The 26,232-nt window shown below is 45.5% G+C and overlaps 1 protein-coding gene across 4 annotated transcripts in view; it reads right to left on the bottom strand.

Moving 5' to 3' along the window:
- The window catches only part of TLE1 (TLE family member 1, transcriptional corepressor), an 86,278-nt gene extending 64,706 nt beyond the window's left edge, over window positions 1-21,572 (bottom strand). For 2 of the 4 annotated variants that reach the window (XM_044265825.1, XM_044265827.1), the window contains exons 1-4: window positions 20,924-21,572; window positions 19,991-20,091; window positions 18,460-18,523; window positions 18,308-18,352 (exon numbers count right to left, since the gene is read on the bottom strand). In XM_044265825.1, the coding sequence (XP_044121760.1) occupies window positions 18,308-18,352; window positions 18,460-18,523; window positions 19,991-20,091; window positions 20,924-20,947 (234 nt within the window). In that variant the 5' untranslated portion in view covers window positions 20,948-21,572. The remainder of the gene's footprint in view (window positions 1-18,307; window positions 18,353-18,459; window positions 18,524-19,990; window positions 20,092-20,923) is intronic. The other 2 variants (XM_044265829.1, XM_044265828.1) reach the window with 2 other exon arrangements.
- Between the last annotated feature and the right edge of the window lie 4,660 nt (window positions 21,573-26,232).

Here is a 26,232-nt window from a genome sequence, read left to right as displayed (position 1 = left end):
TTTCTCTAGGAAGTGGAAGTGGGAAATGGGCACAAGTTCAAAGCCAGAAACAAAGGTGATGAACTTGGCCTTGTCTGCAGAGCAATACAGCCCAAACGGGACCACAGCAGCACAGAGTCAAGAGCATGTCATCCATCCCTCAGCCAACAGCAGGACCCCAAGAAGTGGCCCCCATCTGTCGGTGATATGCAAGGTAGAAGAGTTTTATAAGGGACCTCGGTTATAAATTGCACACAAATAGACAGCAGACAGCCAGCTAACCGCACTTCTCTCCTTCACGGGCAGACAGAATGAGTGAGTCGGCCCCAACATCAGACAACACAGTACCCCAGGAAAGCAAAATCCACAAATACATCTCTAGATCCTAAAGACGACAGTGGATATACCTAAGAAAAATCCAGGATGTCTGAATAAAAACTGCATACCTAAAATGATATACACAAAGCACTGTAAATAATCTCCCAAGAGTCTCCCCTGCCCTTCAGAGGAGGGGAAAAGTTCCCTGACTCCAGACTTCCTTCAGGTCAGCTTTTTACCAGCCTGTCTCCCATGATGGTGCCTTGCTCTGCCAGCACATTCAAGAAAAGATAGTTTTATCTTAAATTCTAATGCATCAGACTAGCTTTCTTTTTAAACGATAATTATGTCGATAAAGGACTAGCCACATTTTGGGGAAATCCAAATGAAAAGGGCTTGGCATCTCTCTGAGGTTTTAACGGTTTAATGAGGTTGTCAGTGGTTTTCAAACTTAAGGGTGCAGCAGGATCACATGAAAGCCTTGTTAAAGCACAGATGGCTGGGCCCCACTCCCAGAGTGTCGGAGTCCAGAGGTCTGCAGCCCATGCACCTGCATTTCCAACAAGTTCCCAGGTAATCTGCAGCTCCTGAATTGGGGAACCCACTTTGACAACTGCAGGCTCTGCCAAGCAGCATCCACTGCTTAGCACACACACCAGTCCCTCTTCTGCCTCATCCATCAGCACAGGTGCCCAGCTGAGAAGGGGCCGAAAGATGAGCAAAACCAGAGCGGGGCTAGAAACAAGCCGGCAGGGAGGTCAGACCTGCCCCTCCTCCAGAGCCTGGCCACAAGCCGTGGCACCCTTCTAGGCCCGTTTTTTTAATAAAACAAGACCACGGCAGGAACACAATCCAGGAGCACAGGAACACATTTGCCTACTGTGGGAAACCTCAAACAATATTCATTTAAATGATTCCATCCCTGGCAATGTAGTTTCGCCCCTTCTTAAACCCTATGATTAAAACAAAACAAAGAGTACCAGATGACAGAAACCCTTTAGTGGCTCAATTAATCAGAACAGAAGTCACCAATTACTGGCAGATAATAACTTTTATGTCCTACCTCCCCCTCATTTGGCAGCTCCTACCGTGTTCTAAACCTGAGCCCTTTCCAACTGGCCGCACACTCCATCCTTTCTCTGCTCCTCTTTCACACCCTCGGCTTCTCTGAAAACAGGGAGGGGTTAAAAGGAAGGAGGGGAGGAAAAAAAAAAACAAAAACAAAAACAACCAGAAAACCCTGCTGAAGGCTGCCGGGGCGGAGATAGCAACACTAATTGCTCCCATTCTCTAGCTCCTCACGAGGCAGATTGCAGGGGCCTGCATCTCCGGAGAAAGCTCTCGTATCTTCACGGCAGCTCTCAGCAGAGCAACTCAAGTGCCCTTAATTGTTTATGTTCTTAATGCAGAGCCTCTTGATGCATTCATTTTTAATAGCAGGCTTGAGTGTGGGGCCCATCAAAGAATGACAAAGCAACTCTATTCATTGGTTCCCTGTCCTGCAATGATGGTCTTTTGATTTATTTGCAAATGACAAGCTTGGCAGGCCCCACTTGAGGGCTGCCCTCATTTTTTTTTTTTTTTAAAGAATTCAGTTACATTTTCCAAGATGAAGTTGAGTCTGCAATGCTGTGTATTTGTGTAAAATTTTCCCCCTTCAGTTCCTTCTAATTAATGACTTAAATGTTTTGACCCAACTGTTGCCAAGCAGAGCATTTGGGCTTTAATTTGTCATTTTGGTAAAGATGCATCCTTGACAAAAGCATCGCAGCTGTTTCAGGGCCCAAATAGCACGTTTCCATTATTCAGAAACCCTTGTTATGGAGTTTAGCAAGTGCTGTTCACAGGAAATCCTACTGACTTGTCCCAGGATGGAAAAAGACAGCTTTTGGTAGCCTTAAAGGAAAATGCGCTGCTGCACCACAGAACGTTTTCAAGACACACTCTGTGGGGTGAATCACAGAACACAACCATGAAGTCACTACCTATTGTTCTCGGAATGGCAAGAGAACAAGCCTCTTCTGGAACACACCCAGAGCAAGCCTACACCTTTCACCCTCTTCACAGGTCTTAGTCATTAGGGAGCTCATGAGAAATTAGATAATATCATACAATAGCAGGATTAGTGGGAGGAAAAGCAGACTACATCATCCTGGAACGAAGGCTAAAATTACAATCACGAAAATAAAATATGCCCATGTAAAGACAAAGACTGCATGGGGATATGCAAAAATCCAGTCACCTCCGAAAACCGGGTTGATGAGACTGTTCCTTTTCAAAATGTGTAATCGTATTTTCCTCTCAATAAAATTATAAAAAAATAAAATAGCCTTTCCTTTTCACTGTAGCTACCTTTTTGGCCTGTGTAACCACTCTTCAGTTAGTACTGACTTCTAAGCATCTACAATCACTCTCTCTACATCCTCCCATCCTGACAAAGCCAACAACCAGTGCACACTACCTATAGAACACCAGTTACCTTTAGCTTTAACATTAACCATTGCCTCGTTCCCTGCATTTTGTTTAGAGATCACTGGATAAACAGTTGGGTGTGAGTATTTCCCTAACAGGTTGGAGTCTTTAGCCTATCCATATAGTGGGAGAGAAAACTCCTGCCTGGGGTCACCATGAGCCAGGGGTTCCCTTAGTTTATTTTACTTTATTATTTTATTTCATTTCACTTCGTTTTTGAGAGCGAGCAAGAGCACGTGCACACGAGGGGGTGGGGGAAGGAGGAGAGGGAGAGAGATTTTAAGCAGGCTCCATGCCCAGTGCGGGGTCTGATGCAGGGTTGGATCTGACAGCCCTGAGATCATGACCTGAGCCAAAATCAAGAGTTGATCGCTTATCCGACTGAACCACCCAGGCGCCCCAAGGTTTCCCTAATTTTAAGAGCATGCTGCAGCTCAGTCACCCACACACATGCAGGACAGCTGCCCCTCTTCTTCCAAAGCAACTTCTTAAGCAGAGCAGCTGCTCTACCGGGAGGCCTATGCCACCAGTACCAGGCGGAGAATGGCCACGAGTCAGATACACATTTGTGATAGTCAGAGCCCAAGGCAGAGCCTTCACAGCCCCAAACTCAGTCTCAATAAGAAGACCCACTCTTCCCCTCATTCCCCACCAGCCACCACCCCTGGGCTTTAATGTTCCCAAGCTGAGCTACTGGAGAGGTGGTCCTTTGGGGAAGGAAGACAAGGTTCCCGGCCTTCCCAGTTGGAACCTGGGATTCTCTTTTCAATCTACCTCTTGTGCCAAAAAGCCCACCAAGCTCCAGAATGCAGCAAGCATGGGGCATTGCAGGCTGGGAGCCACCAGGGTAGAAGAAGAGCTTGTGCATAATGAAATCAACAGTCAAGGGAAAAAAAAAATTATTGTCTTGAAAGCATCTCAGATCAGGATGAAAATGAAATGTGGGATGCTGGCAAAAATTTTCAACGCATACTCCTTTTGCAAAAGCTTTTAAATATTTAGAAGACGGTAAGTACAAGGATTCTCGATGACAGACTTCACTGGTGTATTAAAGATTCACAGAGTATTTACTCAGCTATGCAGGCGGAGGCAAACAGGAATCTCATTTTAAATACAAATTAAATTACTTAAAACAAAACAAAACAAAAACAAAACAAAACAAAAAACCTTGATCATTGCATCATAATACAATCCACAGAGAAATTGAAGCCACAGAAAAATACCAATTCTTCAAGATAATAATCAAGCTACTTTCAGGGGAAAAAGGGGAAAAAAAGTGTGCCGCATGAGGCAATTTATTCAGGGTTACATGGATAATTAAAAGCATGTCAAAGAAAAGCCCGGGGTCCCCTTCTACCCAGTCATGCCAACTTATAATCTGAAAGTAATCCAGCGTTCCGAGGGAACAGCCAGGGCCATGACTGTGAGAATGAGTTATATACAAGCCATGGGCCCCCAGAAGTTACCACTCCTGTAACTCACCAGTTCTTTGACAAGTGGACAAATCAATTTATGTGCTCCTGCGTGTTTTTAGAAAGCATCCCAGATACCCTTTCATTAATTATGTGGGTTTGGGACATGTCAATTCTCGTTTCCCATAGCAGCAGAAACCAAACTGAACCCCGTATTCTGTTACACTGGTTCCCACTGGGCTGGGCTGGCTCGATAATGTTGAGCTCCTTCTGGAAGAACAGAATAGACTTCCTGCCATTTGGACTGTGAAACACAGTAATCCACCAGGGAATAAAGGTCAATGTTGCACTTTTGGTCATTACTGAATCATTTGAGATGATCTGTGGTGAGGATGAGAGGAAAATCGAAGGCTGCGAGAACGCTGCAAATGGCCTGACCTCAGACCAATTTTCATCTCCATCTGTCTAACAGACATGTGGATAAAAGGCCCTCCCCTCCCTCCTTCTGGGCCACTCGGCTGTTTCCAAATCCGCGGCACAAGCCAGGAACCAGTTAAACAATACATTAATAAGGGGAAATAACCTTCTAAGCCCCAGCCCGATGCTTACTCAGGTTTTAGGCCATCGGCTAAAGTTTGGAACACAATTTTTCCAGTCTGCAAGCACTGCTGCAAAGTAGAAATTCTAAGGAATACAGAGAAATCATCTGCAGTGCAGGGGCATGTGCCAAAAGCTCCTTGTTTGTACATGCAAATATATGCATACTTACACCTCCGCCCCCCCCCAAAAGACAGCCACACAATCTCTATTACATCTGCTAGCACACACACAAAGGAAAGCAGCAGCAGTTTCAGAAACTGCATGCTGCTATGAAATAAATCTTTTTTTTTCCAAGTGTCCAATTAATGCTGCTTAATCATTATTAAGGCACTTCAATCCTCAAATACAAAATATTCCTGGGAACCCAGAGCCTAATGATCAGTTAAGCCATGGAATTAATGTTAACGTCCTGATTTTATACTAATACTCCCCTTCACTGGTTTGGCGGAGCTACTTTTTAAGGTAACACTGCACCATATATAAGTTTAGGCCCCCACAGTATATCAATGTCAAACAACATCGTGTCAAGCTAAGATTCAATTCAGGTAAGTGCCACTGCCAAATTTTCTTGTTCCCAGACGGGCTTTAAGATTATTTTATTGCTTAAAATTTAATTTGTTCCAACTCGTGTCTCCATGACAACGTTGGCTAACCCTGCAAATCATTTGGGTAATTGGATATCTTATCTTTCTATTGCTCTCAAATCGAATGATTCTGCTAGAATTGTAACAGCCAATCAAATTTACAGTCCTCCTGAGTAATAGACTTGGAAAAGTAGCCACATTCATCTCCTCTTTACAGCCATATTAACCAGTATGCGACAAACAGTAGAATCTGGTCTTCAAACTATACTCCAAATTACAAATGGTGTCAATACCAATATTCTCACAGTGCAAAGCCTACTCAAAATCTCCTTCCCTTTTATACTGTTTTAATTTGAGAAGCAACAATTGGTACTCATTCCATACAAAGCCTGAGCAATTTCAGTACTTTGAGGGAAATTGACAAGAGTACTCATCAGAAAAAAGAAAACTGGGTGCATCTGGCTCAGCGGGTTAAGCCTCTGCCTTTGGCTCATGTCATGATCCCACGATCCGGAAGTTGAGCCCCACATCAGGCTCCCTGCTCAGCAGGAAGCCTGCTTCCCCCCCCTCCCTGCCTGCCTCTCTGCCTACTTGTGATCGCTCTCTGTTAAATAAATAAATAAAATCTTTGGCGGGAGGGGCGGGGGAGTGGGAATCACAGCTTGGGGGGGAAGGGATTTGACCTTGTGATAGAATAGTGACCAAAGCCATAGCTACACAATAGTATCCTAGCGCACTGACATTGACCTGTCTGGGTTCCTTGGATGGGAAAGCCATATTTGATGCATTCGTCAAAAAATAAGAATGAATACAGATTCAACAACTAGCTCAAAAATTTCTGTACCCTGAGAGAAAGCCACATCACCAAAATATGACACCTCTTTGTACTTCATTAAATGTAGGAAAATCACAACATCAAGTGTAAGTCAATTATGGAATACTGACTTCTTATGAGATGCAAAAGTCAGCAATATTCATCCTGAGTTAGTGGTGTGCTTCTGGCCTTTGGTCAGCTGAAAAGTACAGAAGTTGGATACATTTCCGTGGTCCAAGTCCAATCTTCTCAGTAGCTATGCACGGAGCCTGGCTCTGTGGGCGGGAGCTCACAGCCCAGGCACTGCCGAAGAGCCAGCGGCTCACAAATGGAAAAGGCTCCAGAACCCTGGCCAAATGGCAGGCGCATGGATTGTCGAGAACCTTGTGCTTCCCCTGCAGACATGTGGGACTTAAGATCGCTTCTCAAGCTCAGCACAAGGAGACAGTAACGTGGGGCTGCTCTGCACACAGATGTCAGCAGGCTGCCAAGACTTGAAGCAAGTGTGAGAGCAGGTACTGGCACAACTTGTCTGAACACAATTTGAGCTGTGCCCTCCACCATCCCAAATGCTTATGACGACATCCAAAAAGTTTCTTCAGCACCTATAGCATCGTACATGATGGGAAGAGCCAAACACCTAAACTTCTAGTGTGTCTAATCCCAATGCCTCTGCTTTTCTCCCCTGTGCATTTTTTAAAAAGATTTTTTATTTATTTGAGAGACAGAAAGTGAGAGAGAGCACAAAGCAAGGGGAGAGGCAGCAGGTGAGGGAGAAGCAGACTCCCCACTAAGCAAGGAGCCTGATGCAGGGTTTGATCCCAGGACTATGACCTAAGCTGAAGGCAGACGCCCAACTGACTGAGCCACCCAGGGACCTACCCTATACATTTTTTTTTCCTGCTCCCCCAGACATTAGCACAAAGCAGCAGCTGGACTGTGACCCTCCACAAAGATCTCAAGCCCATGGAGGACACAGAGAACGTAACACAAGTATCTACTCAAACTTCTACATAGCGTTTTACAGGTTCCCACAGCTACAAGGAAAATGGTCTGTCTGTATTCCTCACTGAGGCTGGAGACTTCTTCCTTCTCTCACCAAGCAACAACTTCACCTGGCAATTCTCACCTAGATTTTTTTCAGGACGATAAAGCCTCTCTTTCGATTAAGAACTGGATTTTCCACATTAAAATAAAAAAATAAAAATAAAAATGCACCTCTCTTCCTTTCATTCTGCCAAAACTCACGTCCACAAAATGAATCAAATCCTCTTTGTTGCTCCTCTATCCCCTTAAATGAAAGAACTCAAAGTAACTGTTTTCACTGGTAGTCCTATTAACTACTTAGGGCTGTTGACTTCTAAGGGCACATTTTGCTGTCTGGCCTAAAGAAGGCATTTTAATTCCTCTAGATTCCTTGGAAAACAAGAGGCTCCCAATAAGTGATTTAAAAAAAAAAAAGACAAGAAAAGAAAGTTTCCTTCTGAGCCTAAAGATAAATGCTTCAGATCTTAGAAGGAAATAAATAAAAACCTTTGTATTTCAGGGGAAATAATGAGAAGTGAATAATGCAGATGTAGGGAGGAAGGAAGCTGCTGGGCTTGGAAAAACAAGATGGGAGCCTGGCCTTTAATTCCAGCAGCCATCTCATCTGCTGGATACAGTCTTGTATGGATGCAGCAGGATAGTCTTAAAGGGACCAATAATATATTTGGATAATCGATTTCCAGAACAAGTATCCTTCCCTCGGGGTGCCCAAGCGCCAGGCAGCAATGTAACTACACTGGACTGAAAAACTCACTTACTCCTGATAACTGCCCTATATGGAGTAGGTGCTGTCGCCATCTCCTAACCTACTAACCTACTAGGTGAGGAGGAATGATTAATATCCACACAAAAGGAGGCTGGAAGGATTTACAGACAGCTCCTAGGACACATGGGTACTCAGTGGACAGGAGCTGACTGCTCACTCTGATGTCCCCCATTAGCTTACTCTACAATAATCAGCCCAAGAAGCTGACTTTTGAAATCCAAAGAGCTGAAAGAGACAACGGGTACTCGGGACAAGAGAGCCGGCACCTGTAGCTACAGGCCACTCGCAGACCAGAGGAGGGTACCCTTCCTCTGCCCCAGCGGCCCACCCCTTTATTCTCTCCATTCCAGACCAAGATGCAGATCAATGTTAAGACCTCCTTCCCTAAACTGAACTCGACCTTTTTATTTTCACTCACTAATCCATAGAAGCCTTTCAAATGGCACAAATAAAGGCGGCTGCATTTTGTTCTCTAAATCAATTTTCTCCCCAGCCATCAACTAGATGTTCCTGCACAGAGAAAGAACAGCCCTTCCCTTCTAATTCAAAAATCCATACTGCCATTGCCCTTGCAAACTGCTAAACAAGCAGTATCGGCAAGTCACTTGTGTTCTGTAATATATTTACTGCAAATCCCAACGGCTCACCCTTAATGCAGTTTTCTATTGTGTCTGTGCGTGTCAATACACTGGCTGGTCACCTTACTTGTAAGAGGCTCTGACCGGCTGTTTGCTCAAGGCATCAAGAGGGCGCCTAGGAGAGACAAAGGCTGTTGCTCCTGGAGGGCTCAGCCTTGGAGAGCCTCCTCCTCACGCTGGGGCCCTCAAAGAGGTTTTGTCTTCTGGCACTTCACATCCCTGTACCACCCACACTGCCTCCAAGGCCAACTTAAAAACTCTCCAAAAGGACAGTTTCCATACGTCCAAAGTTCTAAATCAGAGTCCTTTGGCACAATTTTTTCCCAGTTTCCTAACAACAACATTAAAACTGTTCCCTGCTCAGAGAATTTGCTGGTGGCATCTTAAAGGTACACACTGTGAAGGACCAAAAAGGAGGAAAGCGTGGTTGGGGGCAGATGGAGGGGAGCCTGCTTTTCTGTTAAGTGCAAATCTCTGCTTTAAGGTACAGCTGAAAAAGCAAGCCCCCTAACACCATGTAATACAACCATGCCAAAACACAAAGGGCAAAGTCTAGGAGGAAAAGTGCTGTAAAATGCCATAAACACCTGTTGAGATGGAATTAAAATGTACCTGGAGAAAAGCCCTCCTTTGAGTGTCAGTCTAAAACGGGGCTGGGAACTAAAAAAGGCCTGGCCCAAGTTCCCCAGAATTATTTTCTCACTTCTTCAATAGGGGGAGGGGAGCAAAAGCTCTATATTAAAATATGTGACAGGCAGATCCTGGGATCGCACAGGTGAGAACAGCAGGAGTGTTCACTTTTTAGAAAGGCTTTTTTTTTTTTTTTTTTTTTATAAGATTTCCTTTATTTATTTGACAGACAGAGATCACAAGTAGGCAGAGAAGCAGACAGGGGTATGGGGGAATGCAGGGCTTGAACCCAGGACCCTGGGACCATGACCTGAGCCAAAGGCAGAGGCTTTAAACCACTAAGCCACCCAGGTACCCCAGGTGTTCACTTTTTATTTCCTTCTCTTTTTCCACGTATTTGAAATTCTTCCTAGTAACATGTTTGGTGGGGCAAAGGAACTGTGTAAAGACTAAAAGTAAGTAATCTAGGGGTATGATCATGATTATTAAGAAATCTGGCAACTCAGTCAAATTAAGTATCTTTACACTTAACGCATGACGAGATGACTTACCCACAACTCTGTTTCGGGGCTGTGGTGGTCCTGAGGAGACCAGCAGCAGCCCCAGGGCCAGTGATGTGTGCACACATTGTTTGCACAGAAACCCAGACCTCTCCAACACACTACTTCTGTCTTCATTCTCTCTTCAGTACAAACCCGAATGTGGCACTATAATTAAACTCCCCATAAAGAAGCCTCCGTGGATATTCTGTCTATAAGTCATTTGTCCAAAAGAAAAACTGAGCAAAAGTGGTTCTACAAGAACTCAAGTCCTATTAAAACACCTAGTGAAGGAGTGCCTGGGTGGCTCGGTGGGTTAAAGCCTCTGCCTCTGGCTCAGGTCATGATCCCAGGGGTCCTGGGATTGAGCCCCAGCCCCACATTGGGCTCCCCTCAGCAGAAAGCCTGCTTCCTCCTCTCTCTCTGCCTGCCTCTCTGCTTACTTGTGATCCCTGTCTGTCAAATAAATAAATAAAATCTTTAAAAACAAAACAAACATCTAGTGAAATCAAGCAGATTTCATTCTTAATTTCAGCATCAGAATCCAGCCTGGTTCTCTCAGCTCAAGTTTCTCATCTGGATTCCAAGGATTTACTGAAGGATCTTAAGATGTCCCCAAATGGCCAAAATTGTTGGGCAAAGATATCCTGGTGTCTAAAAATGTGTGGGATTTTTTTGCCCAACAACTTCCACCTGATTTTCATATGGGTTCAAGATCCAAAATGAGTACCACTACCACTCTCTTAAGAAGCACATTAAACACTACCTAACAAGTGCCACTCTGTCCAACCCATTGGGAAGGGTACAGAGTAAGTATCAAATATAAGCTTTGGGCAGACTGCAGCCTAGCTGGAGTAACAAAAGATACACATGAAAAAACATTATTATAGAAATTGGAGCAAAACTCAGTGATGTGATAGGCTCCCGTTGGAGAGGTCATGGAAGACCTTAAAGTAAACAGGAACTGTCGTTATTTGAACTGGACCTTGAAGGATAGTGAGAAAGTCCATGTGAACTGGACAAAAACAGAAAAAGAAAACAGAAAAATGCACAACATATTTTAGGCAGGCAGAAGAGACTCACTGGCTGGTGTGAGCGAGGAGGACAGAGGTGACTAAGTAAGACTGGCAAGGACAGTCCTCAGGTGCAAACACACAATACTGAGTGATATGCACAGGGGCCACCACTGGAGCAAGAAGAACTCAAAATCAGGATGAATAGACACACCAGCCTGCCCAAAAACCCAAACCCCAAAAGGGGTTTTGTATTCACCAGTATAAAAGACGCTCCCATTCTGGGGCTGGAGTTCCAAGCATTTTTGGATGTAGGCTGCTGGTCTTTGGAATGTGTGTACCCAGCAGCCGCACAGGACATGCCAGTAGGGTGTGTGGAGGAGGTGAGAACTTTTATTTAACCTCTCTACTGACAATTTCTATTTATTACAAATGGATGTAATATGTTAATACGCAATACTTTTATAACTAATAGATTTGTATGCAAACAAGTCTGGTGATATATTTTCTTTTCTTTTTTTTTAAGATTTTATTTATTTGACAGAGAGAGAGAGATCACCAGTAGGCAGAGAGGCAGGCTGGGTGGGGGGCGGGGGGTGTGTGTGAAGCAGGCTCCTTGCCGAGCAGAAACCACCCACCCCCAATGCGGGACTTGATCCCAGGACCCTGAGATCATGACCGGAGCCGAAGACAGAGGCTTAACCCACTGAGCCACCCAGGTGCCCCGGTGATAAATTTTCAAGCTTTTCACAGACAGATTTCACAAAATACCTTGGGCAGACTAATAATTTAGTTAGATCTATAAGAGCACCAATAACCTCAAACCCAGCATGTCTTCAAGAGTTCCACAAATGGCGTGATTTGGACATGCAAGTTCAAACACACTTACATTCTCAAAAACTGATTCCACTTCGTCAAGTAAATAATGAAAATCTAGTAAGTACAAACCAGGACAGTACCAACAATTGTACACACACCTCTATCAGGGATACACACACCATACTTAACAGCACTCTTCTCTTTCTGGCAGATAAGAAAATAAATTCAATGGATGGAATCCTCAGAGTCTATTTTTTCCTCCCCGTCTTCTCCTTATACCCAAAATGACTGTCACCCTACCCTTTTCTGGCTAATATTTCTGTTCAAAGAATCACTAAGTAGCAAATAAAACTTCAAGAAAAACTAAAAGATTTCTTTGTTATGCCCACTGTGAGAACGTGCCGGGGAAGGGCCTGAACACTGGGCTCACAGCTGCTTTCAAGTTGCTTCGAAGCACTCAAACAGAATTAAACTTAGTAATTATTAAAAACTGAAATGTGAAATAATGAAATACGGGTTTGTACAAAAGCACAGTTACTCAATAAAACTTGTGTCAACATTTCTTGAAGTTTCATGAAATGCATGCCACATAGGTGGTGTCTAAATGATTCAGTAAACATTACAGTTTTGCAAACAATTTAGAAACCATTTTCTGCTAAAGCCAAATGAATAACAATACACAAATACCTTAATTTGTTAAAATTTCATTGTCAATTTTTTTTTCATTTTTCAAATCAAACCATGCCTCAGAAAAAAAATAGAAAATCTCGCCCACACCTGAGTGCCCACACCTACATCTACACACGCTCTAACTTAAAACACAAAACCACAGGGCGCCTGGGTGGCTCAGGGGGTTAAGCCTCTGCCTTCGGCTCAGGTCATGGTCCCAGGGTCCTGGGATCAAGCCCCGCATTGGGCTTTCTGCTAGGCAGGGAGCCTGATTCCCTCTCTCTTTTTGCCTGCCTCTCTGCCTGCTTGTGATCTCTGTCAGATAAATAAATAAATTCTTAAAAAAAAAAAACAAACAAAAAAAACCCACAAAACCACAGTCACAGAGCAATCCTGTGACACGTTTCATATTACAAAACTCACCAATCACATTGGGGAGGACTGTTCTCAATCTGTAAATGCCTACTCTTATCAAATAAGCCTATCTATAAAAACAACTGCCTAAAATTTAATTAGAAACCATTATACCAAGTATTCCACACTTAAGGTTCTAGTTCTGAACATCTCAGTTTTTGAAAATCTGAAGTAAGAGTAAGCAATAGGGATGGGGGCTATAGGGACAATCGAGCCAATTGAAGCCTATCAGAAGCCCAGTTTCTTAGTTTCCTCCAATGTAATCCACTCCTGAAGACCACAAACATTTAATAATAGAAGAGCAAACACTCAGATCTATGGAAACCTAAAATGGTTCCATGAGCCAATAACTGAATGTATCGTTAGTTTAACTACCACACAAGATGATTTATTTAAATATTTGCTAAAGGAACAGATTCTTTTTGTGTTTCTTAATAAACACTATTTGGAAAAATAGCTTAAACCCTCTGGTCAAAGTACTTAAAGGACACAGACAGGCACTGGTTTTTGAATAATGGTGGGGGTTCAGTCAAGAGGGACAATTCTCCTCTCCTGAGAGAAGCCATATTGAGAACCTGCCTAGTCTAACCCCTCATTTTACAAGGAGGGAAACTGATGCCCAGGCAACTAGTCAGTGACTCACCCAGTCACTAATCAAAGTCGCCTAAATAAGGGACCTCAGTGAACTGTATTTTACACCAAGGTCCATCCTAAAGATCACATATTTTGTGCCTCATAGAGCTTTTTGGCATTAGTTTTGAATTATTATTATTATTTTTTTTTTATCTTAGGGACTATGTTTTTTGACCCCTGCCTTAAATTCTGTGCCCGAGGCAAGGCATACCTGACCTCACCTAAGTCTTGGCTCTGAATAGAAACCATGACTGAGCCAACTGTTGAAGGGGTCGGGTAGGGTGACAGAAAGTAGGGAGGAATCCTCCGGTGCTGCTGGCTGATAAAAAACAAAGGCTCATCTTGAGCCTCAAAATCTGTGTTCTCAATACACAGGGACCTTTATCTCTTCACTGAAGCTCGTGAAGGGCAGGCCTGGCTAATGAAGTCAAGTTGGGGACCACTCCAATCTTGATGACAGCTAGTCCCTTTGTATTACAAGGTAATTAACACCTGATGGAGCTTAACTCTAAGTGAAAGTACTCCAGCTACATCTTTTCCCATTCTGAGACTTGGGCTTGGGGGCAAAAAAAAAAAAAAAAAAAAAATCTCGAAGTGAGAAACTGTAGACGGAAAACACACGTGGTTAAAGAGCAGGAAGAAAGGTAAGACTTGCAGACAAATAGTAAGAGTCACATCTAAGGGATTAACCTGCAGGTGAACCCCTAACAGTTCCACCTAAGCACTTTAAAAACACTACCAGAGGACAATTTATTTTTTAAGGGAAACTTTAAAGCACACATCAAAACTGTGAAAGCAGTTTCACTCCGAAATTTACGTGGTCTGAGACACCGTGCTGGCTGAAACATCACATGGGCCTTGGTTATGTTAAGCTCTCATCTGTCTCTCTTTCCCCTCTCCTTCCCCACCTTACAACCAGCACTGCAGAATACGTCTTTGCTTCCACAGCTAGTCCTTTCATTTATTTTTAAATTCTTGGCCGCCCTGGAGAGCCCCGAGTGCTCACTCTGGCCGCTCTTCAGAAGAATAGAGGCACAGAGAGACAAAGTGACTGATCACACTCACTGTGTCCTGGGTCTCAACTAGGTGTCCTGACAACAGTTCCCAATTTTCTTTTGTTCTTAGACATATTTTAACCTTGCAGATAGTAGTGCTCGGTTGGCTACGACTTTCTACCTACCCATGGCTGTGACTTCCACAGGCCAGTCAGTACTGCCAATTTTCATGAATCCTTAGAACACGCATCTAGCCCTGACATGATTGTGTATCATGAAGTTGTCAGCACAGGGAGGGAGCAGGAGAGAAACGTAGCCAGGCCGACTGGGTTACCACACACGAGCACAAAGCTGATCCTACCAATGGCCTCATACCGGCAGGGGGCTGGGTAAAGTAAAGCAGCACTGAATTCTAGGGACCAGGTGACCCTAAATCGCGGACTCTGAACCCATGCCCACAGCCACAGGCAGAGCAAAACACCTACTCTATCTACCTGTTAAGCACTGTACAAATTCATGCCACAAAAGATATCTTAAGTCATGGCTTCATCAGCATCCTGAGGAGATACAGAAGTGGAATAAATAAGGCTTCTGTACGTATTTACAGTGCATGTTGTTCCAAAAATATCAAATGAGGTCATACCACACCACATGACAGAAAACAAAACCTGAAAGATCACACCGCCAAACACACCAGGCACAGCCCTCAAAACAACCAGACTCACGTTCACCTGCTGTTTGTAATGCACCCTAATGCTCTGGTGGCATCAGAACTTCCTTGAGCTTCATGAGCTGTCTCTACCTCTCCTGGAGAGAGATACCTAGAGTTTGGTATCTGAATGTCACACATTAATAATGTGTGGAGAGAGATGGACAGGCAGAGATCTAGAAAATACTGAAATAAAAACAAAGAAAAACAAAGAAACCACTGTTTTGTTTTGTTTTGAAGATTTCATTTATTTATTTATTTTGAGAGAGTCTGTGTGCATGTGTGGGGGAGGGGCAAAGGGAGAGAGAGAATCTCAAGTAGACTCCCCACTGAGCAAGGAGCCCGAAGACAGGAGCTCAATCCCAGGATGCTGATACCATGGCCTGAATCAAAACCAAGAGTTGGACGCTTAACCAACTGAGTCACCCAGGCACCCCTACCCAATCCCACCCCCTCCAAAATCCTGTCTCAGTGTACAGTAAAAAAAAAATTAAGTACCCATTACCATCCATAGTACATGGACTTTTCAGTAACCAGCCACATATGGGAGCAGAGAAAGTGAGGGGAAGGCTTATCAGGAAGTGTTGACACAAAATAAACATGGACCGTGGGCACCAAACCAAGTAAGAAAACCACAATTATACCATTCTTGATTTGGACGCGCTTCCATTTTAAAATTTCCAGACGGAAAAGTCGGTGGTGAGATGTGACACTGAAAATCTCTACAACTCCCTCCTTCCACAAACCCGCTGAAAGGTGGGGACAGGGAGTGGTCATCACACTGCAGACATATCTTAACATTAAAGCTCTCTCCATGGAAAGTCTCCCCATCACTGCATTTTTTTCAGTAACAAAGATGTTGTCAGAAATGACAATTTTTTGTGTCCCCTGATGATGCCTTGCTAGCATTCGGTTATAAGCCATAAAGCAGGACTAATTTCAGCCTGTCAGGAGTCTCGCTAATGCCCAGTTTCCCCCCAGAGAGAATTCCTGTCAAATCTAATGAGAGCTCCAAAGGCCCTCTCTACAATATAATGAGCACTTAGGCCATGCTGGTGATCAGGCGGCAAAAAGCATCAATTTGAGCCTGGCTACACCCTGGGGGCCAGACGTCACCAGTTTTAATAAGAATTATGATTACTAGCTGCACCAAATGCCTCCTCAGAACTTATTATTAATGTGTGACATTCAGAAGGATGTTTTTCAAATGTAAGGCCACTTTAAACTGAATTACAGCACTGCTTTGCACACCACTCTAGTTAAGGGTCTGTCAGCATTTACAATATAAACTAAATTTCAGGGGGCTTAATACCCTACTATGAAGAACATGGCATCTCTGAGCCTTTCACATTTTTCAAATTACTGAGCCAATTATACACAGCATATTATTAATGCATACTGGCTCATGGATGGACAATATTACCCACAAAAGCCCAATAGTGTATAGAAACTCTTTAGAAACCTATTTTCTCACCATGGGGCTCCTGACCCTCTTCGCCCCTTCTTCCCTTTTCCTACTCGATGAAGAAGAGGTCATGTAACCATGTAACCTACAGGAACCCAGAAGAATTACACACCTCCTTTACCTCCCCAATAAATCCTGCACTGGCACACAGCATCACACAGAGGTGGTGTTTCCTTATACGAGTTGAAGTCATTAAATCCTTTGAGTTTCTAACTTTAAGAAAAAGCTCAGTCTCCTCTTACCCTTCCAGACTCCTTGTTAACAAAATATGTGCCTTTGGAGTAACTTTAAAAAAAACGATGTGACAGATTACAAACCTTTCACCCAGTTTATTTGCATAATTCATTTAAATAACCAGAGATCTTCTGGCCAGGGTACTATCAACAAGTTACAACTGCCTCCATCAGGCACTAGCCATTGAAACACACAAAAAAACCAAAGGCACAAACCAATGTAATCTAGGCTACCAATTTTGCAAATCGGAATAAAATCAGCATTTTTAAAGGCCAATTATATTATTAATGAAAGGCCCTGAACCTAACTGTCCCTTTCCAAACATATCTGAGAACAGATCTAATGTACATGACTTAACATTATGAAATCTATGATGAATTAAAAATCAAAGAGTGTGGAGTTACAAAAGCAGAATTCAACTCTGAAACACACTTGCTTAATGAAAGTCTTTGACTATAAGGAAGATCTGAAGGCTGAACTAATCAATTTCTCCACTGTGCCCCAGCCGGTCAGCCATGCTCTTTAATTTAATGAAACAAGGGTTTGAGATGAAATAGCACATATACATCAAGTAAGAATTGTATTGTTGCACTTTGAAATGTGTCCAACTGTGCAACTTCATCTGATGATAATTTTTTAAGAGGCAATCGATTTCTAAAAGACTTATTGTACCAGCGTCTTGATGAAAAAGTGAATGTCAGCATATCTCCAGAATACTTACACCCTGCCATTAATGCTTTCTTTGGCAGACAATGACTACTCAATCGAGGGTCCTTTGGGCTGAGCAATCATTTAGCTTTTCTTCTCTTACGAGGTCCTTAGTGCCTTGTTCCAGCTCAATACTCTTTTTATACACCATTATAGTAGCCATAAGTGTGAATTTTATGGGAACTTGCAAACTTATAGTCATAGCTAGAGCTTTCCAGTCACTAATCTTTTCATGCTTTTAAAACCACTAGGACTGAAGCAACTCGCAACATATGCTGTGCCCATAAAAGAATGCTTTTTTACCTCCAAATCTACATCAACTGAGAAATCTTCCAAAACGATGTTTGCTAATAAGCCACTAATCCTGAGTGTCACTTTATGCAACCCCAAAGCATGAAGAGAACCCCACAGTTAGTCATATATGACGTTTAACCTGCTAAAGGAACTCCTGAATATCCTCCTTGCCCTGCAGAACCACACTGCTGTCCAAACCAGGAAAAACACCAAGCTTTTCTGAATTGCAGAACCCTACGGGATACCCAAATCTTTCAAGAGGAGAATAAATCTACCCAGGTGGAAAAGTCAACGTAGAGACTCAATTCCTATCAGCCTAGAAACCGGTTGGTTCACATTTCCAAAGCACCTCTCTTCTAGTCATTTAAAGATTCTGTCATTGTCAAGAAGCATCCCTTCAGCAAAATACTACCACCAACTCACAGGAAGGGAAACCAAGGCAAGAAAATGGCATACAAATCCCCGCCCACCCCCAACCAACTGAGGACAAAGCCAATTCTATGGAATCATAATGACTGATTTCTCATTTCAACTGGAGATTTAACTGAAGCTTACCTGTTTATGCATTTCTATGTTTAATCCATATGACATTTCATAATACTGCAAAAAAAAATCAAGCATTTCATTAACTCACGTTTTGCAATATTAGGAACACATATCTGCTAATCTTACATAAAAAGACGAAAAGTCTAATCTCTGATACCTACCATCACATAGTGCCTCTGCATTTCTGTCTTTTCACTTGCCAGTTTCTCGCATTCCAATTTAAGGCTACAAAAACAAAACAGGCAACTTAATGTAAACATTATGTCACTTGTTTTAACATCTGCCTCACATATTTGCACTTCAAGTAAAAACACAGACCAATTTAGAAAAGCCATAAACTATCTAGGTAAACATGCAAAAGCTTTGTCCTTGCATTTAATAGGGAAAGGGGGTCAGGTGACCAGTACAGGGTCTCCATTACCTACTATTCTCTTTCTTCTTGGTGCATACCTGGTCAGGCGCCAAGAATGAAAAATCTGTCAAAACCTCTGATCTACACAGAAGACTGATTTCTCCTCCTGCTCATCTGTTCACTCCTACTTTCCCGCACCAGTCTGCTCCTTTGGACTCCACTAAAATCTGGCTTTGGCACAATTTCCAGCATCAGACAGAGGCTGTCCCATTTCTGCCAACTCAATCTCTAGGTTTGAAAACTGTACTTGTAAAGTTACTTCTGCAATTGTTGGTCCCTTTTAAAATCTTCAGTTTTTAAATCCCTGCCAAAATATGTGAAGTAGCTACTGCAATAAAGTGGGTTGAAGTCCTCTCTGCTTGGTAAACACAGTGTGGGCAGGTATGCCTCAAGTTCCAGAGATTATTCTCTTCAAGCAGACAAAAGTTCAATAATCAGAAAAACCTCTGACAAAATAAGAAAATTCACACCCAAGCATCTGTGTGCTTGTTCTCAAGCATGACAAAAATAAAAACTGTCATTACACAGTTATTTCTTAGCTCTAATCAGGGAAGGCTTCATAGGAACAAGGGAAGTAACTAACATTTCTGGAAAACCCACTATGGACAGGATATGCTTTACAACACTCTTCATTTACAAACCTTTTGAAGTAAGTCTCATTAGATGAAGAGACCAAACCGATATGCATATAAAGGAGACTCCAGTCCCCTGTCCTGCCCAAACCAACCCAGAGCCACGCCAAAGCAGTGGAGCTTTCCCTACACGTATCCACCTCCCTCTTCACCACCAATGATGGGCACAACTAACAGCATCGAGCCTTCCATAATGGACTTTGCCTCAGACAACACAATCCTCTAGTATGGCAAAGCGATTTCAACACTGTCTCTACCTCCCTAAACCTGCACTCCAGGGCTGGGGAATCGACTGAACCAAGGTTTCAGCTCAGCCTGTTGCAAAATAAATAAACGAAGTGCAAATATTGACGGTTCTCGTGCAACTCCTAAATACTCAAAAGAAAAAGAAGAAGAAGAAAAAAGGACTCCCTGGAACAGCAGCAAACGGGCAAAAGGGAAACAATGGTAGGAGGAGGAGACTACAGCAGAGGCGGCCCGGGAAGAACCTGGAAAGGGGGTAACATGAATGACAGGTCTTAACTGCGACTCCACACGCCACCGCCTGGACGCAAGTACTAAGTACAGCCGCCACAGCCACCAGGCTGGGCGAGGAGGGGCCGGGGCTGCCCCCGGGCTACCTCTAGCCCCACGCCGCCGGACACGCACCTGTGATATTGGGCCTGCAGGAACTGGAATTCCTCTTTAATCCGGTCCAGGGACTCCGGGATAGTGAACTTGAAGGGCTGGCCTGCAGCCTGGTGCGGCGTCTGGGGGCGACCGGCGAGGGGAACCGAGGGACAGGGATGCAGGTAGATAGATAAAACAGGAAGTCAGAGGCCGGAGAAGTGGGTGGGACATAAACAAAAAATAAAGTTAGCAGTGGCGGAAAACGGAGCCCTGAACTCGAGTTTGCTCTGCACTTTATGCGGGGAGAAAGCGGCCCCTGGCCCGGTCTGGAGCCTCCAAAGAGACTCCGTGCCTTCTCCGTGCTCCAGGGCGGGTCGCTTGGTACGTGCTCCCGGGTCACCGGCTGGAGGGACAGGGGATCCCCGGCGGCCGGGGAAGACCAGGCCAAATAGTCGTCGAGCCACCGCCCCCTCCCCACCAGGGCGATAATGACCCCGGGGATCAGAGAAGAAAAACAACTCCCTAACGCTCCCCGTTCCCAGAGTCGCCAGGGCCACCTCCAGGCGCGCCGGAACGGGGGCCGCATTGACATGTAAATAGGCGAGAAGGGAAACAAAGGGGGGGGAGCCCTACCCGTCTCGGCGGGGGGGAGGGGCGAGGAGGAGGGGAAGGGGGTAAGCTGTCGCTACTGGAAAGAAACCCCAGCCTCCCCGGGCGCCCCCGCCCGCCTTGTCTAGACGTCAATTCGGAGGGGGCCCAGAGGAAAGGGGAAAAATTGAGTTTCAGTTCACTCCCCACCCCGGGAGGGAGGGTCCGAGACCTCCCCAGCCCTGCATCCATACAGGTTGGGGGGAGGGGTCCTCCACAAGGTAGAAGACACCCGTCTCCCTACAGCACAGGGAGAGCGCCTATCCCCACCCCACCCCCAACCCACTCCTCTGCCCTTCCACCCAGCACCCTGACGCGCCTCACCGGGTGCCGGCTCTGCGGGAACATCGCTCTGAAGGCGGCCGTAGCTCTGTTTCTGGGCAACTCAATTCTCCGCTCAATTTCCAACTTTAATCCCGCCGAGGAAAATTAAGCCGAGAAGCCAGGCAGAAACCGGGAGCGCTGGCAGCGCGCTGGCCACGCACGCAAGCGCGCTCGGCGGGGCGCACCGGCCACTCGGTGCCCGGCTGCTCCTGCTCCCGCCGGTGCGGGTTCCTTCGCTCAGGGCCACATCGCGGGGCACCCGGGGCCCAGATGCACCAAAACCTGAGCGATGACGCCGGCGCCCAAGATGAGGGCGCGGGGGCTGTGATCCAACCCGCGGGCCTCCGCTGCCCCGGCGGGGAGGTGAGCGCGCGGTGACTCCGGCCGCGCTCCCCTCGGCGATCCCCGTACGCGGCACCCGTCCCGAGCAAACAAATCCAGGCGAGCTGCTTTCCTTCGTTCTTCTCCCGGTCCGCCTCCTCTCCGGGTTTTCCCCCGCGGCGAGGTGCAGGTGGCCCGGCGCCCCCAGCTAACCCCACACAAACAAACCTGGAGACGTTCGGGACCGAGTGTTGCGGGTCAGGGCAGCGCCTTCAGCCAGGCGCTGGGAGGCGGTGAGGAGCGAGGTCCGGGCGGCGGAGGTTCCGCGCCTGGCACTCCGCAGCCTCAGCCCGGGCGGAGGAGCGCGGGATGACGACGAGGCGGGGAAAGTGCGGAGGGCGCGCCGGGAGGCGGCTCGGCACGCCCCGTGCGACCGAAGCTCGGTGTTCTCCGCGGTTGCACAAACCCTGCTGGCCCGGCGGGGCTACACCAAGAAAGGCAGTCCCGCAGCCGCCCGCCGCTCCTCGAGCCCGGGACGCATCCGGGAGCCGCGCCCCGCGCGCACCCGCCCCGCACGGCCCGCCCGGCCGCTCGGACTCTTCCTCCAAGCCCCTTCCTGGGCCCTCTTTCTTTCCTTCCCTTCGTCTGCCTCTCCGCAAAGGGCGCTCCAGCCCGCTGCAAAGTTCTCTCACGACCCGGGGGGCGACATCCACGAGATGGGGCGGGAGGGGGGAGGAGGAAGCAGGAGTGCGCTCCGCCGCTCGGCCTCCCTACCCGGCGGGCAAACTCCGCGGACGGGTCCCGAGTAGTCGCGGCGGGGGTTAAGTCGCCGCGGGCCGGCGGAGGTCCGGGCTGGTGGCACGGGTCCCGCCCGGACGTGGGCGGGTGGGGGTGGCGCAGTCGGCTGCTTCGGGGACGCGGGGCACAGGGTACTCGCCGCCGCTGCTGCTCCTGCAGCCGCCGCTCCCGCCGCCGCCGCCCGCGCCTCTCGCGCCGGTTACATTAACACGCGGTTTCACACTCCGGAGCTAACCAGCGCCGGCCCCGCCCAGCCCCGCGCGGGCGGGGGGCGGGAGCGCAGAGCCGGCGGGGGACGAGGGTCCGGGCGGTAGCGGGAGGGAAGCGGGGAAAGCGCGCGCCAGCCAATCGCGTGCGCCGTGCCCAACGTGGGTTGCTGACGCAACGCCTCCCCGAAGCCTATAGCAGTGCTGCACTGGACGGGCCGCCCTCCCCCTTCTCTCCCACCCCACTTGCTTCCATCTCCGCCGTCTCCCCGGTCTCCCCTCCCACCCCCCCACCCCTCCTCCGCCTGCCGCGTCCTCCCGGGCTCGGTGAGGAACTGTTCCTGGAGGAGCCGCGGGACGCCGAAACCAGCCAATGGGAAGAGGCGAGACGCGGAGATTGGCACGGTGGATGGGAAGGTCGGTGGGAAGGAGAGGCGGCGGGGCCGGGCTGTCAGTCAAAGTAACGTGGGGCCGGCGAGGGTGCGCGCGGGCGCGCGCGAGCGAGAGGGACGGGCGGGCGTGCGGTCGCGGAAGCTGGGGGCTAGAGTTTGCAAAAATCCTGCCACTTGTTCACTTTTCCCTTTAATGGAAATCCTCAGATCTCGGTGAAAGTAACTCAGAGACTAACCGCGCAGTTTCTTATGGGGAGGGCGGGGGGTTGACAGTTCGAGCCAAATGCGTCTTTCAGTGCTTGCCCCTTGTTTGATGATGCTTCTCTTTTGAAAGCGAGGTCACATTCAAAAATTTCTCTGAGGATTGTTTTTCCTTGAGCTGCCTTTTCGTGAGAAGGAGTGGACTGTGCACTTGGTGGAAAATGCGGCAGCGCATTGGTTGGCGTACGTTCCCTGGCCGTCTAAGACTAGGCTTCTTATGCTCACGCCCCACTTTGCACCCAAGGTGGTAGGGATTGGCTTTTATTGGAGCTTTTCAAACGACTTTGCAAAAAGGTAGGCCTGCCTTCGTTTGGCGGGAAGGATACCCTAAGGTGCTCCCAGGGTAAGGCACGCGCGTCCTAGTCGCAGATGCGAGGCTTTTGCCCGCGGCTCGGACTCTCTGGCCGGTCCTTGTCTTCGACTTCGCGGTCTTGGGGTTAGGGGGCTGTCGAGAGTTTTAGGGGCCTCTCAGCAACAGGACCACGAGTCTGTTTCCAATTACTAAAAACAAAGGGAGACAATGGTATAAACCAGGTTTGAGACCTGGAAACCTGCCTTGCCCGCCCTTACCCCCATACTTGGGGGGGGTACCCCAAGGCTGAGCGACGTAAGAAGCTAAATGGGGAAGCGTTGGGTACATGATGTGGCTAAAATTCTTGAGTGGAACTTTACCTAAAAGGTATTTTGAGATTTTTAATAAATGGGGCATATTGTGTAAATCTCCCGTTTTTGTCTACTTCTCTAAATACACCACACAGCAGAACATCTTCAGTGTTGCCCCATTTATAATTTTGTTCAAAGAACAGTTAGGCTGAGCTATTTCCACACGATTGGTGAGTGAATAATGCTGTTGTAGCCTAACGGTGGTGAGTTCTTCCGTAAGAAAGACACATACATCTTTGACAAGCAGTCATCCTACCTTGGAATATACATAACAGGTTTTGGGTGTTAATAACCCCCACGTTCTCATTATTTTACTTTCAAAGGACTTATGGAAAGACTTTATTTAAAGAGAAATACATTTTATTTGAAGATTTGCTTTCTCAGAGACCTTTTCCTTGAAATATTAAAAGAATCATTTTAGATAATACATTTCACTGTTGGAGTTGTTTTTAAATATGCATGATATTGATTTGTCTATAATTGCATCAATCCCAAATATCAATTATAAATGAAAAATTAAAGGAGCAATTTTAGCCAGCCTGTAGAAGTCCACAGTAAATTCTTAAACAAGTTCGGTATGTGGTTTTGCAGTGCTCTCATTAAGTGGGGTTGGGGAGGGGGTTATAGTATTCATTTTGCTAACATGAAGAATGAAAAGGAAGCAAGCAGTGTCCCTCTTTCCTAAGTTAAACTGAGTGATGACTGGAGCATGCTTGTTCCATCTATAGGACTTTTTGAAATAATATGATTCACGGGCAACTAAGCTTTGTCTTTTGGCAACCTGTGTTCCTTGAAATCTTCATCTAGAGACTGGGCCCTGTATGTCAGTCTGTGGTCAGTTCATCCCCTAATCAGCTGCAGGACTGTGGAGAAGAAACTTGGATGCGGCAAATATGCCTGTGAATGCTGGGCCAGCTGGGGCAACTGACACTTCTCCCTGGCTTACTCAAGCTTTACTTTGATTTACTGGCACACACTGGTAATTGGGTTTAAACAGAGAAATTAGAACGGTATATTTTGAGACAGGAGCCTTCTGAATTCCCTATAATGTACTATCTAGAGAAAAGAAATATTTTGAGACAGGAGCCTTCTGAATTCCCTATAATGTACTATCTAGAGAAAAGAAATAGTAATTTTAAAATTGGAAGACCTTTAACTGTGTGCATAAAGATGGTTGGTTTTCGAGGGCATCCCATCCTCCTTGACAGAGGGAGAAGGCTGGGCCCCTTTTCAAGGTCATATTTTTTCGGTGATTATCATGCTGTAATAATTATACTACAAAACTCTCATCAAACTGCATTACAAATGATGGTATTTAAACAATCAAGTAACTTTAATCTTATGTTTTAAATAAATAATATATGTGCAGATTGTCTACAGCTTGTTTAAAAGAAAATAATCCTACTCATGAAATCTATCTTTTAGTTTTCTATATAAAGTCTGTTAACCATAATCTTTTTTATCTTTAACATATTCATATGTTGATGATGTTTTTACATGAAATGATATTAAGTACTCCGTTTCCATAGAAAATTATCTCTGAAAAAAAAAATCCCCTTTTTATCCTTTGCAAAGAAACAAGAAAATTGCCAGATTGTTTATTTTATCGTTGATGCATGTATGGGTATATTTCCATTCGTTTGTTGCTGACTATCAAATTTTCAACTCAACCACTGGTTTAAGTCACTACAAAAACTAGATGTTTTGTATTGTATACATTCTAGACATAATAGAAAAATGTTTGGATGCTGGTCATAGAAATTATGCATCTTTTAAATCTATTACTTTTCTGTTTGAAATGAGTATGACAGTTTCTGAAGGTCACTTGTTATTTTCTCTTTCTTTTAGCTGTGAGTTACTGCTTATGCATTTTCTCATTTGACTTTTTTTTAAATGAGAGTTTTCTTAAACCTGAGAATGTAGGGTCCAGAAGAATTTTCCCAGCATTGCATTATAACTTTTCCCCTCAGCCCTTTACCAAAGAAAAGAGCAGGATGGGCGTGGAATATGGAGAAGAGAAAGCAAAGAAAGAAAAAAAAAAAATCAGTAGCAGATCCATGCAGCAGTAAAACCTCAAATAAAATCACATCCAAAGAATCTCTTGCGGTTTCACACAATATGGTAAAATTAGAGATTGCAGGAAACCAACTAAATTAAACTGAGAGCATTTGAAGAGAAACGAGTAGAGTTTATGAAAATGACACGTTGACTGACCAGTATACTTTTTTATCAACAATTTCTTTGTTAAGATGCAGATCAAAGGAACCTGCATATGTTTTCATTTTGTTCTAACTAGAAAATTACATCCAGATGTTTAATAGGCATTTGGTTGGTTTTTCAGCATTGATTAGATATGTTGGTTCTGTTTGCTTACAAGTGTAGCCGGATCATTAGCTAATGCAAAGAAATGTTTGCTGTGAGTTGCTAATTAGGGCTTTTGGAAACCCTCCATGCTCAAGAACAATTTGTACAGTGGCCAGATGAACTTGAGGGACTTGAGGAAGTTGTTTTCCCTTCTCTGTCAGGGTGGGGAAAAGCAGACAGTCCCATTCTCTAATCTCCCTTTGCCTACGGGGATTGGGATGCTATCCCTGAGGATTAGAGTGCAAATAAATTAAGAAGAGACCACACAGGCACTCCCAAACACAGAGATAAATGTGCCTTTTCT

Source organism: Neovison vison, chromosome 9 (assembly GCF_020171115.1).
Source record: "Neovison vison isolate M4711 chromosome 9, ASM_NN_V1, whole genome shotgun sequence".
Classification (NCBI taxonomy): domain Eukaryota; kingdom Metazoa; phylum Chordata; class Mammalia; order Carnivora; family Mustelidae; genus Neogale; species Neogale vison.
This window is presented reverse-complemented; position numbering and strand designations above follow the sequence as displayed.